At 34.0% G+C, this 20,352-nt stretch overlaps 1 protein-coding gene across 14 annotated transcripts in view; it reads right to left on the reverse strand.

Moving 5' to 3' along the window:
- LOC104676323 (serine/threonine-protein kinase TNNI3K) overlaps window positions 1-20,352 on the reverse strand; it is a 312,974-nt gene that overhangs the window by 276,544 nt on the left and 16,078 nt on the right. For 13 of the 14 annotated variants that reach the window (XR_004052006.1, XR_004052005.1, XR_004052002.1 and 10 more), the window contains exon 5: window positions 3,262-3,372. The exons of the other annotated variant lie outside the window; for it this stretch is intronic. Coding sequence is in view for 9 of the 13 variants with exons in the window: in XM_010381099.2 (XP_010379401.1) it covers window positions 3,262-3,372 (111 nt within the window). In the remaining 4 variants the exon portion in view is untranslated. The remainder of the gene's footprint in view (window positions 1-3,261; window positions 3,373-20,352) is intronic. 14 annotated transcript variants of the gene reach the window in all.

The raw sequence follows: 20,352 nt of genomic DNA on the forward strand, positions 1-20,352 counted from the left end.
CCATACGACCATTCTGCTTTTCATTTTTAATACAGTATTCAATAAATTACATAAGATATTCAGCATTTTCTTATAAAAGAGGTATTCTGTTAGATGATTTTGCCCAACCGTAGACTAGTGTAAGAGTTCTGAGCACGGTTAATGTAGCTAGGCTAAGTTATGATGTTCAGTAGGGCAAGTGTGTTAAATGCACTTTCCATTATGATATTTGCCACTCGTGATAGATTTACTCAGATATAATCCCATCATAAGTTGAGGAACACCTGCATTCCTAATTATCAAACCTACTCTCATCCTTCCTACTCCTTACTTATAAGTATATTGCTTTTTTATTTTTGAATTGCTTATATGTTTTTTCTGCATATTTATTTTGTGTGCCCAGTTACATTACAAAATATTTAGGGGGAAGATCTATGTCTTATTTTGTTGTATCATTCCTATATTCCTATATTCTAACCATTTATAGACAAAATAGGGGCTCAAAAATGTTAAATGAATTAATACATATGGGTAAAGATATATTGATAGTGAGTATTTACTACAATTATAATTGACCCTTGAACAACACAGGTTTGAACTGTGCGAGTTCACATATACATGGATTTTCTTTCATCTCTGCTTTGCCAGGGACAGCAAAACCAACCCCTCCTCTTCCTCCTCCTCCTTAGCCTATTCAATGTGAAGGCAATGGCGATGAAGACCTTTATGATTATCCACTTCCACTTAATAAATAGTAAATATATTTTCTATTCCTTATGATTATCTTTACAACATTTTCTTTTCACTAGCTTACTTTAAGAATATAGTATATGATACATGTAACATTAAAAATATGTGATAACAGACGGTTTATATTATCAATAAGGCTTCTAATCAGCAGTAGGCTATAAATAGTTAAGTTTTAGGGTGGTCAAAATGTATATATAGATTTTCAACTGTACAGGGGATCAGTGCTCCTAACTCCCACATTGGTCAAGAGTCAATGCTAACAGTTTTCAAAGAATAATCCAACAAATACATTCATTTTGAATATAATTATTTTAGATATTTTTGGGTACCTTTTTCTTTATTATTTGATCAGTAATTTAATTAGCCCCCCATAGAAGAAGAGAATAAAAGCTAATGTATCTATACTGGCTTTTTGCCATGTTAGCTGTTGACTGTAAAAGTCATCAAATATCAGCTAATGAGGGAAGTCAGAAAACCCATGAAGAATTGCAAGGCAAGAGTAGAGATCTATTTGGGACACTTTGGTGAAGTTTGCCCTAAGTCTGGTAAAATCAATGTAATACCTTCTTCCATATTATGATTTAGAAAGAAAGAAAACAGAGCTATTGAATAGAAGATGAAGAAACTAAGCTCTTAACCTCTTTGCTTTAGAAGCCTTTGTAATGCTATCATTCACAAATGTAATCAACACATTAGGAAAAAAAGGATTTTGTTTTGAAGACATAGTCTGTCATTTTCCTGCATTAAGAGGTTGATCATGTTTTGCTAGAACTTAGTGTCTAACTCATAAATTGTTTCCCCCAGATTTCTTAATGTTTACTACTCATTTACTTTATCACTGGCCTCAGTTCTTTCTTTTTTTGGAAAACATTTATATTTAAGTGAATCTAATGGAATTTCCCCTTTCCTCACAAGTAACACAAACTCACTTATATTTACAATGAATCTCATCAAAAGGATTTATTTTCCAGGAAATAAGGTGATATGGAAAGGAGTGGAAATGTCAACATGAAGGAAACTATTTTGCTCTCAATGAGATATTTTAATATTTATTGTATGTAAGAGCCCTTTGAAATGACACTGTTAAGAGAGATGGATCACATCTATTTTATAGGCTTCATGTATAATTTTATATGCAGCTCTATTTGTTCACAGTTTGTGTGCATATATGTGTGGGTATTAGTGAAGAAGGTATAATTGAATTTGCAACATCACTAAAAGGGAGAAACATAACTATTTAATAATGATGACGTGAGACTTCTCATGTTTTACATTGTTGAGCTATTGGTGTTTCCACAATTGATAAAGTGTGACAATCATGGGATTTTGAGCAAAATGATCAGGATTCCAAACATGGTTCTTTTCCTCAATAGCTTTGTCATTTGTCAAGACAATTATTGTATAAGAGCCTTAGTTTTATATCTATCAAATGGCAGCGGCAATAAAAACTATTCCATGAGGATTTGTGAAGTTAGCCAAATCATGCAAATGGAAGTTCTTCCCATAATAGGATATATAAAATTAATACTCTAAATTTAAGACAAGATCCAGAGTCCTTCCTGTGACCTTTAAAACACTGTGTGATTTGGCTTGAAACCGTTCACCAGACCTTGTCTTCATCATTCTTCCTCCAGCTCACTCCACTCTAAAACTCTGGCTCAATTATGTCCCTCAATCTCACCCAGCTTTTTTAGGCCTCAGGGTCCTTGCAAGTGCCATTCCTTAAGCTTGAAATTCTTTTCTCTCCTTTTACATGGTTGACATTCTCATTACATTTAAATCTATTTTCCTATATCACCTCCTTTCAGAGGCCTTTTCTGTATAGCTTATTTTAAATACTGCCCCCTTTTCTCGTTGTTTTCATTTTACCTCACTTTATTATTTTTATAGTACTTAACTGCTAATTAAAATTATATAATATTTTCTTGTCTTTATTGTCTATTTTATTCTTTACAGCTAAAGTCTACAAAATGAAATTTTCGCCTGACTTTCTTGCTACTGTCATCCCAGCACCTAGAACAGTATCTGGTGCATAATAGGTGATGAATAAATATTCATTCAAGTAATACATAAGTAGATAAACGAGTGAATGATTTTTCATTTTGTCCTTACTCTACATTAAGCAAACGATAAAGTGATTTACATAAATTATCTAATTTAATCATTATAATAGGCTTACTAATATTCCTATTTTATAAGAGAAGAAAAGAGGGAGGTCATGAGATTCAGTAACTTTCCCAAGGTTAACATAGCACATTGTGGAAACTGAGCTGCTATAAAGCCTCTGTATATCTAGCTATGTTATTGTTATGTTAACTGATGATCGAATACACTGTTAGAAAATTGACTGAATTGATTAGACAAAGCTCACTTATACAGCGAAATTTTATCCCAGTAAGAAATGAATGTGTTCAATAGCTAAAAAATAAACCAACCTGTAGAGTCTCAAAGACAGTATTTGAAAACAGTTAAGAACAAGAACCCAAAAAGTAAATAATCTTTGTTTTCACAGGTGCTAAAGGTGTGATTTACCTCTGGGTGGCCAGCTATTGTAGCAATATGGAGGGCAGTGAGGCCACCATATCCAACCTGCTGTATATCAGCTCCACTGTGAAGCAGAGAAGTGATCAATTCTGCATTATCCTGTAAGGAAACATATCTTTAGTGTTACTTTTCTGCTAATAACAAGTTCAAAAGCTGTGCAACTAGATGTATTGATTTTCTGCCTATCAGCCAGTTCGGGTGCTTAAAGGAAACTTAAGTGTGATTTCTAGCATAAGAGCACCTTAGATACCAGAGAATAGTTCTCAGATGGTGGAAATGTAGGACCAAATGACAGAGGTGTTCAGTTCTAATCAATCCTCTACCACTTGAATAAGAAAGACAGAAAGAACATTACCTCTGGTGAGACTCTTACAACCACAGACTCAGTTTTACATGTAGGTTACTCCAATGAATATGCTTTTCCAGCAACTAGAATTAACTCCCAGTGAGGTCAGGAATTTACAGAAACAGTTTAAAGGTTTATTTATTTTCTTTTAGAGATGAGGATGAAATATGCCATCTAAGAAGAGAGCATGAACCAAGTACTGAACAAAGTGCATGCAGCCCAGTAGGCTGTTTCATGATAGTTCAGTAATTTCTTCTTATCTAATACATAATATCATTAAATCTATGAACAATTAATTCATAATATCTTTCTTAACTTGACTCGTTTTACCAGTGAATATGTTAGAACCATTATTTGAGCCTCTAAATGTGAAAAATTTGTGCAACAATTATTCTTACTTTTTTATAATATTATTTGTATTGTATTTCTGCCTTTGGAAATACATGAAATAATATTTATAATATTAATAGCAATTAACATTCATTGACTTTTTATTTTGTAATTCAATATTGTAATTTTGTTTTGTATATAATCATTATAATACAAAGATTTCCATGTTTAAGCCTCAAAGTAGGAATTTAAACCACAACTTCAATAATGTTTGGTCTATCAACACACCAAGTAGCAATAAGGTAAAGTCATAAGACAGGCCAGTGCATTTATGACTTACATGCATATAATATCAAATACTGTTTGTTAAGAACACTTTACCATTAAAAGACAAAGTTTGATTTTTTAATGCTGTCACACCTACATAAAGGCCTACAAGAAGTTCTAAAAAATGAAAAAAACTTTGGTAAAGAGCTACAAATAGTAAAATTAATGTTATAGTTTCCAAATCTTCTCCCTTTTCTACTTGCTTTCTCAAGAAAGTGAAATAAATATTGCATCTTCAACCTTTCTTCTTGCACTGGCTCTATATGCTTGAACTATAAGCTTATGTTTTCTCTGTTATAAAAAAAAAAAGGATTTTTTTCCACTGAAGCTAAGCTAATTTTATCTCTATTCTTGCCTTCATATTCCAACCTTCTGAAAAAAGATATTGAATCTGTTGACAGTTCTGATCTCATTTCTTTAGTAATCTTTAGGTAGGTATACCCAAGTTCCACATAAATCTCAAATGAGTTCATCATACTTATTCTACATTGAATCTTGCTTTTCTCACACTACTCCTCACTAAGGCAGATTATTTCCCGCTTCTCTTTGCATTGTATTACCAGGAGAAGTCACCATGACTGTTTCTTCCACCTGAGGCATTAAGGACCTCACCAGTCTCCTGAAATCACTTCCTCAATTTCTAAAGGTAAACTATTTATCAAAACCAGTGTCTTTGCAGTCATTCTCTCTAAGATTAGATCATCTCTCTCTTCTCAAAATTCTTGTCTCCTTTGCTTTCCTAAAACTATACATTCTTTGATTCCTTTTTGTTGCCTATTGTTTGTTTCTGACTGTCTTCTAAAAGTGTATGATTTGGAAATTTAGCCCTAAGCTCCTTTCCCATTCCTAAATCCCACTTTGGTAATTCTTACACAATTTGATAAATGCAGCTTTGGTCCTGACTTCTCTGCTACGTCTGAGTCCCATATATTTTGCCTATTAATGGCATCTCAAATGCAAAATTCGAAATTGTTCTCGTAATTATCATTTATAATTTTCCCAGGCTGACTTGTCATCTAACATTCCTTACTTATATGAATGGCACTTTTTTATTCCAAAGGACCTAGAGTCCCTTCAGCTCAGTTTCAGAATTCCACTGGTTTTAACTGACTTATACTTCTCACATTTCTTCTCCTTATTTCTAGCATCGTCCTCCATATCATGCAGCTTCCTAACTAGTCTCCTCGACTAATATTTTTTCTCACTGCAGTCCATCCTCCATACTATTAGATACATTTTCCTACATCCAGTTTTGATCATGTATTTCTCTCTTCAATACACCCTTTATATGCCAAAGAGTATTTATTGAGCATATCAAACTCTTTTCTGAGCAGTGGTGACACTGCAGTGAGTAAAGATAGTGAAATCCCTGCTCTCACAGAGCTTATATTTTACTATATTTATGTGAATGAAGAGACAAAAAGTAAACAAATAAGAAATTGCTATACAGTAGCTTAAAGTATCAACTGCTATGAGATAAAAACAGACAAATGATTAGATGGCTATTTTAAACTGGTTAATCAGGGAAAGCTTCACTGCAGAGGTGACCTTTTAGATAAATGGTAAATGGCCGAAAGTCACAATTTCAAGGATAAGCATTAAAATATGAAAAATAGTGCAAAAGTTTAAGACAGATATAAGTTTGTTGTGTTTGAAGACCAGCAACAAGACCAGTGTTGAGTGAATGGTTAAACAAATGAAAGAAGTTTTCAAGATGAGGTCAAAGATGCATAATCTTGCAGAACCTTCTAGGCCATGGTATGGGGTATTTGGATTTTTTTCCAAGTGCAATAAGTAATAGGGAAATACAATGAGAGAGAGATAGGGAAGAACCAGGAAGAAGCAGATTTTGAGGCAGAAGTAAAATGTTTTATTTTCACATGTTAAATTTGAGCTGCATATAATGCAGGGTTAAGATGCAGGTCATAGAATTAGCCTCCCTAATTAGAATTTCAGCTCTGACAATGACTATGTGAACTGGAGCAGTTCTGTCGCCCCTCTTTGCAAATTTTCTTGATTATATAAAAAGAAAAGAGTAATTATATCCACCTTAAAAATGTTCTGATAATACTTGTGAAGCAATTAAAAGGTACCTGGCACCACAATACTCAATACAATTCGTTATGATTGGACATGGGAGTCTGCGGCTCAGTATAATCTCAATGAATGGTACCTTCCAAATAAAATATTGATTTGATTTCATCACTTAGCTTCTCTTTCCCCTTTCCCTTTACCTCCTCCTTCTAACTCCACTCCCTCTGCTTCATGAGTTAGGCACTGAAACAAACAAAGAAATAAAACATGGTAAAAGGCTGTACCAGTACTGGAAATGAGAAAAGTCTACTAGTTTAGCCGTGGATAGGCTGCCAGAAACTGAGAATTCCTCCTCCAGAGAAAACAGTTCACAGGAGTTAACTCTCACTTTACCAATAACCTTAGTGAAGGATAAAGGCACGAGTAGTCTTGAGATAAATAGGAAAAACACTGCCTTAAAACATTTTCCCTGCAGATGGTCGTAAATTTAAATGCAGAGTAGTAGGGAAGATCTTTTTAAGCATAAAGTTATATTTTAAAATAGAGAGAAAATATGATAGATTTGAGCAAATTAAAGTGTTAAAAATACAGTAAGGCAAGTGATGAGTTGGAGAAATATTCACAACATATAAAACTGACAAATGGTTTACATATTTAATACATAAATAACTTGTATAAATCAGTAGAAAGAGGGATACTGTTTTATTCAACAAATATTTATTAATGAATGTCTATTTTATGCCAAGTGCTGTACTAGGCTCAATTAAAATAAATGTTATATAAATCACAGAGCATGTGAAACATTTATCTGTTAGGCAGTTTTAGTAAACACACATTTATCCTTTCCTCAAGTATCTTTGTATTTTCTCCTTATTCAGTCAATATTTGTGGAATTTTTTAAAAGTATATTAGGATTCCTTCAGAAGGGCAAATGGTAAGGTCAAAAGTTAAGAGTAATAATTTATCCTTTGATACCTTGGTTGGATTTCTCACGATTGACCTCTAATTGGTCTAAATACTTTTTAACTGAATACTACCAAAATAAAACTTTTATCTTATGCAGCTATGCTAAAGATAATAAACATAAATCAGTAATTGCTGCATATAAATTGCTTACTATGAGTCAAGTTCCATGAAAAGTGTTCTATATATATCCTCTCACTTAAGCTTCACAATTTACTTATGAGAGAAAATAATTATTAACCCTATTTTATAGCCGGTGTTACTCAGGCTCAAAGAATTTAAAGTGCTAACTGAACCTTAGTTTGTAAGTGTTAAAGGTAGATGCAAACCCAGATCTGTTGGACTCCAAAGTCAGTACTTCACTTCTGAATTTCCATAGTGGTTTTCCTGATCCAGTCTCAAGGAAAAAAACTTGAGAGGACATACTTTTGTTGTATTTAACTGATAAGCCTCTTACTCTACAGGAATATTTTGTCCTAATGGAATAATTTTAAGAGTCAGCAATATGGTACACCTCCTGGAAAATCATTTCCTGTAAAATGCAAATATTGGGCACATTTTGAATACTCTAAGTTTGATCTCATTTATTGCTTGCAGTTTACCATATATAACAAACATCTAATGGCAATGTTTTTAAAAGAATGTCTATTAAGACTTGCTTAGAGAAGAGTCTTGTGGGAACTGGCAAGTTTCCTTTATGTACTCTCTAGCTAAATTTAAAGCATTATTATTCAATGTGTGAGATAGATAAGCTCTTTGAGTATTTGTGTGTATCATATTTATTATTTTTAAACAGAAGAAAATCCATGTGCGGAAGAAAGAGGCTTAGACAAAAAAGCACTCCAGCTATATCCTTGAGAAATAGAATTTGAGGGAGAATAGATCTCCCAAAATGTATGTAAATGGATAAAAACATGTTGTAATGGTAGTAAATGCAACTCTGTACTACCCATAAAACTCTAAAACAACGCTTACTTAATATCCTGCTTTGTTGTTAGCTCTGTGATTACTGCTATGGATAAAGTCAAGATAAGCGACCACTGTATCACAGAGCTCAAATCCTCTACTACCGTATCACATTCATTTTTAAAACGTATTTATTAACAAAAAAAATTTTCAACTCTATTTTAATATAGAAAATAAACTGATGTATAAAAATGTACTTTCTTCTGATTATGGACAAAATATACTTTCTGGTGGTTTTATGAGCATTCATCTATACTCAACCCACAGATATTTGCTTTCAGTGTCCCTTGCCCTTGAACCTGGGTGGATTGTGACCAACAGCGTGGAACAGAGTGTTTCTTTTCTAAGGCCTAGGGCATAGAAGACCACATGGCTTCCTTCCTGTTTGCTGAAAAACACACTTTGCGAGCCCTGATCTACCATGTAACAAATCTGACTAACCTGTGTCAGCCATGGTATAAGAAAAATGCAGTCCACATGGAGAAGGTACATCGCTCATGAAGGCTCTCCAATCAACTGTTCTAGCTAAGTTCAGCCTTCCAGTTATCCCAGTCAGTGTGTTAAGCCTGATGAATAAACCCATTCATTCACATTTTCTCAGGTGAGGCTCTAAACATTGTGGAACAGAATCAAGCCATCCACACAGCATCCTGTCTGAATTCTTGCACTAAGAATCCATGAGAATAAGAAAATAGTTTCGTTAGAGGACCAAGTTTGGGATAGTTTGTTATGCCTCAACAGACAACCAGAATACCTCTGAGAAGAAAATGTAAAAAATCAAAGAAAATGAATAAATAATTCAATAACCCACAGTACTACCACATAATCACTATTATTTATGTGTGTACCTTTCCCTTCCATTGTTTGTCCTATGTATGTATGTTTGTGCAACTAGATGGAGCACAAGCTACCCCAGCAAAGCAAACTCGTGTTTCCATATTGATGGGCACTTCCTACATTTGTGACATGTTTCTTAACCTTTTGAGCTGTCAAGTTTTTGTCTGTAAAATGAAGATACAATTGTATCATTCTCATAGCATTGTTGTGAGGATTAAATCAGATAGTGTTGTGATGCGTTTAGTACAATGCTTGACACATAATAATTGTTATTATGTACACTATTGATCTAATTCTCCATATAGGTAATTTCCTTTTTTCATATATTGTAGAATCATAAGCATTTCCTCACGTGTGGCAGAAATAGATATGCCACTGACACCTCTCTTTATGAAGAGTGTGGCAGGATGGTGGTTTGCTGGCAGCTTTTTGTTATTTCAAGATCCACTGCAGCGTTAGAGCTGTGGTCAGTCTCTTCTCAGGGTGGCCCTTACTCCCAGTCAATGACTGAGTAAGGTGGTGGTAAAAGAAGGGACTCAACATTTTTACCCCGTGTGGCACTCCTTTCATAGGCAATTTTTCCTCTGGAGCTCCTCAGTGGGCTGGCAGAGATTTTAGCAGATCTGTATTGGGATCTGACAGCACCCCATAACCAATTCTGTTTCCTTCCTTTTCCTTTCACAGGTGTCACCTTTAAATAAATCTCTTGTACTCCTATATTCTTTTCAGAGACCACTTTTACAGAACCCAATTAACATTCCATAGCATAAAATGTGTTTCTTTAATGTAACTTTAAATTGAGGCTGAACTGGGATTTGAAATCAGGTCTTCTGATTTTTAATATTATGCTTTTCTTAATACAACATGTTATTTCCCCCTCCTCCCATTATCCTTCAACTACTAATAATTTGTCGTTCGTGTATAAGCCCTGACTTTATATTCCTCATTTGTATAAAAAGAATTATAATACCTACTTTACTTATCTTACAAGTTTGTAATAAAGATCAAATGACATAATATATGTGCAAATGCTTATAAACTCAAGATACTTACAGGTGTAAGCTTATATTCATATTAAATGTATCACCCCCAAGATTGGCCTACCTCTATGAGAATATTCACCTTATGACTCAGCCCACTCTGCCCCAAGAAATGTTTAGTCATAAAATACTTACATTTCTTTACCTGTAGGGTTACAGAGTTGGACTAAATTCTTTTCTGTAATATCTTATTCACCTTTAATATTCTCTGAAGTGTCATAACAAACTCCAAGAAGGAGCTGAACTTGGTTTGGAAAGAACACTAAGTTTCTGGATATAAAATAGGGACATATAAATAAATGTTTTTAAAATACGTTTCTCTAAGTATATTTTTTTCTTCATTGGCATAGCAATTGTTAAAGTTTATGTGCTTTTTAAGGAAAAAAAGTTTTTTAAAAAAGCAATTTTGGAGGCGTTGAAGAATATTATTAAGTTTTCCTTTAGGACAAGGAACTATTCAGGGCTTCAGTATGAAATGTACTTAGTTCCAGGCATTAAAATTTAATGGACTAGAGCTGCCTCATGCATCATAGACATCCCCAGTGAAAGTATCCATTAATCAGTATGAAAATAACTGCTCACTTACAAAGGTTCATACCTATACGTCTCTTGTTGAAATAATTTTGGATTTATTTTCACAAAAGATATCAGTTTTTAAGAGTTTCAGTGTGGTGGAAATACTTGACTTTGCTTGAAATTTTGGGAAAAAAAAAGAAAAAGAGAGAAGTAACACACTCTTAGATTGAGTATCTGTACTCTTGCTTTAGACCAATTTTTTACCCTCACCTCTGCCAACCCTCCTTCTTCTATTTTCTCATTTTCCATAATGCCTTTCTCCCTGCAGCATGCTTCCAACTGGCCCTTGAACATCCTTAAATCATCTCTCATTTAATAATATAGTGATGATTTAACACGAAGAGGATAAGAATCTCTAGCTATTGCAGTGGGGTGGGGGAAGTAAATACATGCTACTTGAGAAGGCATAATGAATATTCTAATTTTTAAAATTTGTTTTTAGCTATAACGTAATATATATTTTAAAGTTTAAAAATAATATTTAAACAAACTGAACTTTTATGTTTATACAAGGAGAAAGAGTTTAAAAAGATAGGATAATGCTGTTTCAGTAACCTTCCTGATCTGGCCATTCCTCAAATATTGCCCGATCTTATACTTTTTGGAAGAGCAATTAATGTTTATAGCCTCTATTTCCCTAACTCGATTTATTTTCAACCCCAGTTTTATATCCTCTTCTCCCCAGAATTTACTAAAATATCCCTTAAAGAGCTATCTGACAATTTCCTATTCTAGTGACCCAAATAGGACACTATTTTGCCCATTGTCAACCTGATTCTACCTCCCTTGAAATACTTTTCTTCTCCCCAGTTACCATAGAACTATAACTTCATTCTTCACTTATAAAACATCAATTTATTAATGTGTGTACATAAAGGGTTGTCCTAAGCACTCAGAATAAGATGATAAGCAACTTGGATCTGATCTCTGCCTTGATGATGCTCATAATTACTATCAGGGATTACAAACAGGCTACAAGAGGAATGGAAATATATATGGCTTAGCCTGTAGAGTATTTATAACTAAAAATCTGCATTAATGGCCAACATTTAAATATTAGGAAACTTCACATCATTTATGATTCTCTGAAATTGAGGGAAATAATGAGTCTACATTTTTACATGACAATGATTAACTGAAGCTGAAGAGTGACCATTCCCTTTACATGAGGCATATGTTTTCTACGTTACCACAGTCTTTGCCACTCTCTCATATCTCAAAAATACTCAGTCTTGAGTTTAAGTTCCCATTTATCATTGTCTGCTGTATTATCCAACACTTTCATTTACTTATGTCATCCTTAAAAATATGTGAGATTACGACACCTAATATAGAGGAAAATATAAAGGTTTAGCTAAGTAATAATATACAGTAGCATACACAGTATAATAAGTACGTATGCTAAGAGAGTACAATGCAGCAATACCTAACCCACACTTGGGAGGGATCAGGGAATGTTTTCCAGGAAATACTACTGTCTGGTATAAGAATTGAAGCATAAATTACAAATTACCATCTTCAGATCTTCAGCTAGGATCCTATAAAGATTTTATTGAGAATATGTTCATTTAGAAAGAGACTATGAAATATTTCATTACTAAAAGGAAATGTGCATATAAACAAGCTATCTTAATGATTGCTCTAATTCATGAGTAAAAATTTTCTCTAGTTTCTTAAGTGAAAATCTACTATTAAAGTGTTTAAAAGTCTTCATTAACTGGAGAATTTAGTTAAATATGCAGAAAAGTGGTTTTTTTTTTGTTTTTTGTTTTTTTTCTTCAAAGTACTTCTTCTTATTACTGTCTTGTCAAATTCCCGTTTAGGGAAAATGCAATCTTTAATCAGGAACCTTTATTTGCTCAAATGAAAAAGTAACTTAGATTTAAAAAATCCATTTAAGTTAATAAACATTGTAATCTGTCTTCTAAATCAGTGGTTCTCAACTGGGAGTGATTTTTGCCTCTCAGGGGTGATGTCTGGAGATATTGGTACTCACAATGGGCATGAGGGAAGTGGCTGCTGTCATCTAGAGAACAGAGGACAGGGATGCTGCTAAACATTTTTATAATGCACAGGACAGCCTCCCACAGCAAAGAATTACCCAATATAAACTGTCAGTAGTGCCAAGGCTGTGTAACCTTGGTCTAAATCGATAGCATTTAGAAACTATGAAACACTTACTTAGGGTCTTAGTTTCAGGATAGTTGAAAACAAAATTTCAACTTTGCAATCAAATATATGTGCTAAGGAGGAATAAAAAAGTCAAGATAAAAGATATGAATACAATGATTCAGGCTACGAATCGCCACTGATAGAAAACACAGAGTTTTCTGATGGGCACAGTTATGTAACAAAAAATACTTAGGTCTGGTAAGCCAGGCAACATAGGTTTAGTTCGATTTTTTCCCCCATTCGGGTTCTTCCCCCTTTGTAACACATATATAAAATGAGTTCTGTTTCTGAATGATTGGAATTAGATCTTGTAAGAAATATATAGGATGGGATAAATGACCATTACCATTCAATATCTACCTTTATCATATGAAATGTTAAAAAAAAAGTTAATGAATCAAAATGCTACTTCTTTCTCATGAAAGAAATTTCATTAAGTGACTTGTCTGCATATTGAATGAGAGTTACATGTAAGGCTAAATTAGATGGGCTAATAGGATTTTGTTCATTAGCTTTCTCAATTAAGATCTTCTAAACTATATCGGAGGTCTCACTTTTTTCCCCAAAGTCTTGTGTTTCATTTTAGGAATACAATTTAGATACCACCTAAAGAAGTATGCCCTATAGAGGGATTATAAATGTGACAGGAATCTTGTAATAAAATTCATTAGGTACAAAAAGAATTAGAAAATCTACTTATATACATTTATATATAAAGATGAATGAAGTTTCATTCATGTTTAGCATGTAAATTTACACTGGCGGTTTCAGTTCATATATCAGCTAGTCATGTGTCTCATATAGTACCCAAAATATAATATATAAATACTTAAAATTCTACATAGGAAAGGACTGAGAGCTGCCTCTCTTTCAGTTTTTTTTTTTTTAATTTTTAGTTATTGGGGATGTGCCATAGCTTATGTGAGCCAAAGTAAGTGGGTTTATAAATTTTAATATCAAATTTTAACTGAATAGACACTTTAACTGAATAGACAAAATTGGCAGATATCTTTAAGAGAGTCCTGTGAAGAAAATATACAACATATATATTACTAAGGTAAGAAGCAGCAAAGAAAAAGCTGGTACTTTTTTCTACCAATCTGAGCTCCATATAAATCAATGTTCTAATCTAATCATATTTGTAATAAACTTGTCAAAATATTTTATATTATCAGAAAGGCTATTTGAAATATAAATGTATAGCTACAAACTTTAACACTGATTGTCTTCCAAAGAGTAGATTTTGTCTTAAGCTATTAACTAATTTTTTTTGTTAATGTATATAATTTATGAACACATGTATGCGTTTGGGGTTGCTAATTTTATAGAGTACATGGTAAAAGATGTTTGGAGTCCATTGATCTAAATATAGACACCATTTCTTTGATATAGTTAGGATTACCCTTTCTCATCTCTTTAGAAGGTAATAATCCAGAAAATCCAATCCATTTCTTTTAATTTTTCTATGCAAAATGAAAAACATGTTAGTTTCCAATAAATGTCGAAGTTAGAGTTCAACAACAATAATGGTTAATTTTTATTAAGTATTTACTATATGCTAGGTATTCTGCTAAGTACTGCATATGATTTGTTTCTTTAAAACTCTAAACTACACAATAAAATAGATAATTCCATCTGCTTCATTTTAGAGGTTAGAAAATTGAGGAGCAGAAGGAAAACTCAATTTGCCTAAATATGCATAATTAGCAAGTCTCATAACTGAGATATGAACAGAAGTAGTCTAGCTTCTAAGCTGACAGTCTTTCTTAAGCTACATAATATCAATAGATGTCAAGTATTGTTTCCTCTAATGTTTGGACACTCATTAATTTCCAAATATTTCTTAAGGATCCTTTACAGGCCCCATATACTGAGGAATCAAAGAAAAAGACTCAGTCCCAGTGTCCAAAGTTCACAGACCAACATTTGAAATATGCAAATAAATAATTATAAGTGCTATAATAAAATATAATGTAAACTTAATAATTGAAACCCAACAGAGAGTGCAATAATATCTGTCTGTGAGTTCAAGAAAACTCAATTTATCTTGGTTTTGAATAAGCAATAATTTTGCACCAGGAAAAGAAATTAAAAAATATTTAAGCAGAAGAAATTATAAGAACGAAAATAAAGATGTGTAAAACTGTTTGGCCTAAAGAATGGAGTTATCTAAAATGGTCATCTTCAAACTTTAGTCTACAAATACATCAGCTGGGATTTCTAAAAACATATACATTCTGGTTGTGATGCTTAATTTTAGGTGTCAACTTGACTGGGTTAAGGGATGCCTAGATAGCTAGTAAAACATTATTTCTGGGTGTCTGTGAGGGTATTTCCAGAAGGCATTAGTTTTTTTATTTGTTTGTTTTTAAGACAGGGTCTTGCTCTATTGCTGAGCTGGAGTGCAGTGGCACAATCTTGGCTCACTGCAACCTCCACCTCCCGGCTTCAAGTGATTCTCCCACCTTAGCCTCCCAAGTAGCTGGGACTATAGGCGTGCACCACCACACCAGGCTAATTTTTGTATTTTTAGTAGAGACAGGATTTCACCCTGTTAGTTTCAAACTGCTGAGCTCAAATGATCCACCTGCCTCAGCCTCCCAAAGTGATGGGATTACAGGCATGAGGTTCCATGCCCTGCCAGCATTTTCATTAGTAGACTGAGTAAAGAAGATCACCCTCACCAATATGGGTGGACATCATCTAATCTTTGGAAGGCCTGAATAGAACTATAAGGTAGAGGGAAGGTGAATTTGTTTATATTTGAGCTGAGACATCCATATTCTGCCCTCAGACATCACTGATCCTTGTTCTGGGGCCTTTAGACTCAGACTAGGATTTACACCATAGGCTCCCCTGGTTCTCAAGTCTTTGGACATGGACCAAATCATACTAACAGCTTTCCTGATTCTCCAGCTTATAGATGGAAGATTGTGGAACTTTTGAGCTTCATAATAGTGTGAGCTAGTTCCTATAATAAATATGTCTCTAGATAGATAGATAGATAGATAGATAGATAGATAGATCCGCCAATCTTATTGGTTAAGTTTCTCTAGAAACCCTGAATAGTACTGGTTGAATATGGCTGGATAGGAAATGAGAGCAGCATTTCTGAAATCTTTTAGTTGAGATGGATGCTACTGATCATATGACCATAATTTGAGTTGCCACGCTTGAACAGTAATCCTCAATATGTAGAGTTAGATTGCTTACATCAAAATTCCTAGGTTGTTTGTTAAAAATTTAGATTCCTAGAATACCCTAGATGAATCAAGTTAAATGCAAGTAAAGTAGAAAGGGAAATATTCATTTTAAACATATAGTTACTTTATGATTCTCATGCAAATTACACTGAAAACCATTAGGGTTGAACAGGCAGAAACTACAGGAAAAGAGTATGGAAAGTGATTCTAAAAAAGTTATAAATTAAGGAATCTTGAGTCTCTTATTTAGGAGTTTGAATGTCATTATATAGGCAATGAATGACAATAGTAAGTGTTAAAGTAAGCACTGATAGCATAGATTTTTGTTTCATTCAGATCATTTTGGAAGCAATGCAAAAGTAGATATGGGCATGACAGAACAACTTATATAGACTTTCTCTATTTGCAAATAAAATCTACAAAATGGAACAAAATATATGAAGTAACTGTTCTCAAGCACTGAAGAACATGAGCAAAGAGCTGTCACACAATATCCCATGGCAATCATGGGATATTGTGTGATTCCATGGTTTTCTGCTGAAATACTTTTCTGCCACAAAGCACAATAGGAAGTCTCACTGAGTTAAGAGTGTAAATGAGAGTTCTGATATTATGAAGTGGCTGTATTTGTGGAGCAAGGAAACTGAGAAGCAGCAGCTGCGCAAAGAGGACACTGCAGAAATCTGCATGGAGATCCATCATGAATCCTTGAGCTGGGCTGCATAAGCACGGAGAAAGACTCTGAAAGATCTAGAAAAGATCACCTGATTTATGGCTAAAAGGTGAATGGTGGTGATACTGGAGGTCATGCAGTACTGGCGGATTTTGGAACTCCTGTCAGCTGAATGAAGAGACTTTACTGAGTCTCTCAGTAAGTCTTGAGAATTCAGGTGACATACCAAAAAACCATACTTTAGGAGTAAGCACCATGTCCAGGAGTGTGAACCACATGCTAGAATAAGAGTATGCCAAGAGACAGCTGGGTGCCGTGGCTCACGCCTGTAATCCCAGCACTTTGGGAGGTCGAGGCAGGCGGATCACGAGGTCAGGAGATCGAGGCCATCCTGGCTAACACAGTGAAACCCCGTCTCCACTAAAAATACAAAAAATTAGACGGGCGTGGTGGCGGGCGCCTGTAGTCTCAGCTACTCGGGAGACTGAGGCAGGAGAATGGCGTAAACCTGGGAGGTGGAGCTTGCAGTGAGCCGAGATTGCACCACTGCACTCCAGCCTGGGCGAGAGGGCAAGACTCCGTCTCCCCCGCCCCCCAAAAAAGAGGTATGCCAAGAGGCTAAATTCAAACTGAAATAGATTCAGCCTAACAAAATATCAAATCAAGACTGATTTGATTGAAATATATACACCAGAAATGCAACTGCCCACCAAAAATGAAACAAAAACAAACAAACATAAAAAAACCTCAACATTCTTTAAAGGAAGATGACATGATAAAGATTTCCTATAACACATAATACATAATCTCTAACTTTTGATAAAAATTAATTGATATATGAAGAAACAGAAAAATGTGCTCTGTAGTCAAGATGAAAGAGAAACAAATATTGAGCTAATTCAGATGTTGAAAACAGCAGATTGGACATTTAAAGTAGTCACTAATAATAGGTTCAAAAACTTGAAGGAAAGTATGGAAAAATGAAATAACAGATGTGTCATTAAAGCAGAGAAATTGAAATTATATCTTAAATTATCTTAATAAATAAAAAGCTTAGAACAGAGAAGTAAATAACCAAAATGAATAATTCACTGGTGGATTATCAGATGGGAGATAGCAGAGAAGTGGTCTGTGAACTTGAATTCAAATAAGTAGAAATAATCTAATTTGGAGAACAGAAAGAAAGAAGATGGAAAAAAAAAGCATACTCAGTGATATGTGGAAAATTATCAAACAATCTAACAAATGTATTTGAAAAACTAATGGTCAAAATTTCTGAATTTGATGAAACCATAAACTTACAGGTATAAAAACTCAATGAATCTTAAAGAGCTTTAAACAGAGAAAACCATATGTAGGATTATTATAATCAAACTTGTGAAAAGCATATTTTCTCTCTTGTTAATTTATTTAAAAGATATAAATGTTTAACACAAAAATTCTAATAATATATTTAGGTTCTTATCATGTATAGATGCAATGTATATGGCAACAATGGCACAAAGAATGAAGATAAAATGAAACTATACTAATGGAAGGTTCTTATATTTTAAGTGAAGTATATCAATATTCACAGGGAGTGGACTATGAAATGTTGAGAATTTATAAGTATATTGTAATCGCTACAGTCATAAGTTAAAAAATGCAGAAAACTTACTCCTCAAATGACACTATTATGAAAATGAAAGGAGGCCGGGCACGGTGGCTCAAGCCTGTAATCCCAGCACTTTGGGAGGCCGAGACGGGCGGATCACGAGGTCAGGAGCTGGAGACCATTCTGGCTAACACGGTGAAACTCCGTCTCTACTAAAAATACAAAAAACTAGCCGGGCAAGGTGGCGGGCGCCTGTAGTCCCAGCTACTCCGGAGGCTGAGGCAGAATGGCGTAAACCCGGGAGGCGGAGCTTGCAGTGAGCTGAGATCCGGCCACTGCACTCCAGCCTGGGGGACAGAGCAAGACTCTGTCTCAAAAAAAAAAAAAAAAAAAAAAGAAAAAAGAAAACGAAAGGGCAAGTCATGGGCAAGTCATAGACTGAGAGAAATTTTTGCAAAAGTATATTCAATAAAAAAAATTGTATTAGAATAAAGTTCTCTTACAATTCAAGAAAATAATAAGCAAAATTAAAAATGGGAAAAAGAGTTAACAGACACTGAATTAAAAAATAAAAGATTCCTAATAAGCACATAAAAACCTCTTTAGTCATCAGGGAAATGCAAATTAAAATTATAATGCAATACTAAAATTCATCCAATGGAATAGCCAAAAAAAAAAAAAAAAAAAAGAGAGAGAGAAAAGACTGACCACACCAAGAGATGGAAAGGAGGTGAAAAAACTACAACTCATACCTTGCTGATGGGAATGTAGGAAGGAATTGCTAGTTTGTTAAACAGTTTGGTAGTTTCTCATAAAATTAAGCATGTACTTACTATGTGACTCAGCAATTCCACTTTTAGGTATTTCCCAGGAGAAATAAAAACATATGTTCTAACAAATACCTGCATGTGAGTGTTCAAAACAGCTTTGTTTATAATGGTCAAAATCTGGAAAAATGTCCATCAGCAGGTAAATGGTAAACAAATTGTGGTATATCCATATAAGGGAATACAATTCCACAATAAAAGCATTAATTACTGAATATACAACATGAGCGAATCCCAAGAGCATTATGATAAGTGCCAGAAACCATATAGAAAAGAAAACATACTGGATGTAATAAATTTATTTAAAATTCTAGAAAAGAGAAAACTATAGTGATAGAAAACACTTGTTTCCGGAGACCAGGTGAGAAGGAGATTGACTGCAAAATGGCATGAGGGAACTTTTTGGTACAGTAGATATGTCCTATAACACGATTGTGATGACGGTTACATGATTACATACATTTTCAAAAGTTAACAACTGTAGACTTAAAATTGATAATTGTATTCGGTACATATTAAACCTCAATAAAACCAAACCCTGTAAAAAACCCAACAAACTAAAACAAAACAAAACAAAACAAAACAAAAGGTATATGGAGATTAATCATTTACATGGTATTAAAAAGCTAAATATCTGCTTCGGTTTTATTAATGAAAGCAGAGATTATTCATTAGAAAATATCCAGTCATGATGTCAGAGGCGTTCGAACCAGAGTGAGCTACTCCATTTTGAGTGAGGGCTAGGAAAATAGGAAAATGAGTCTGAGACTTACTGGGTTACATTCTCAGAAAGTTAGTCATTCTTAACCTCTAGATGTTTATGGTTAAGGGAACAAATTAATAATGTTTACTGAACAGACCCAGACATGGGAGTGTCCAGATATCCTGATATCTGTAGAACAAACGCATTCCTAATTTTGCTTTAAAGATAATAATATCGATTCTTGCAAAATATAGTAATTAAGAAAATTAATATGTTATCACAAACCCTTATAGCAGAACACATCTCCCCATATTTTTGAGCACTGTACCTAGGGTGGATACACTCCTCCTCTTTCAGGAACGTCCTACTCTGTCTATGGAGTAGCTATCTTTTCACCACTTTACTTTCATAAAAAACTTGCTTTTATTTTGCACTGTGGAATTGCCCTGAATTCTTTCTTAAGGGAGATCCAAGAACCCTCTCCTGGG

This window comes from Rhinopithecus roxellana, chromosome 12, assembly GCF_007565055.1.
Source record: "Rhinopithecus roxellana isolate Shanxi Qingling chromosome 12, ASM756505v1, whole genome shotgun sequence".
Classification (NCBI taxonomy): Eukaryota; Metazoa; Chordata; class Mammalia; order Primates; family Cercopithecidae; genus Rhinopithecus; species Rhinopithecus roxellana.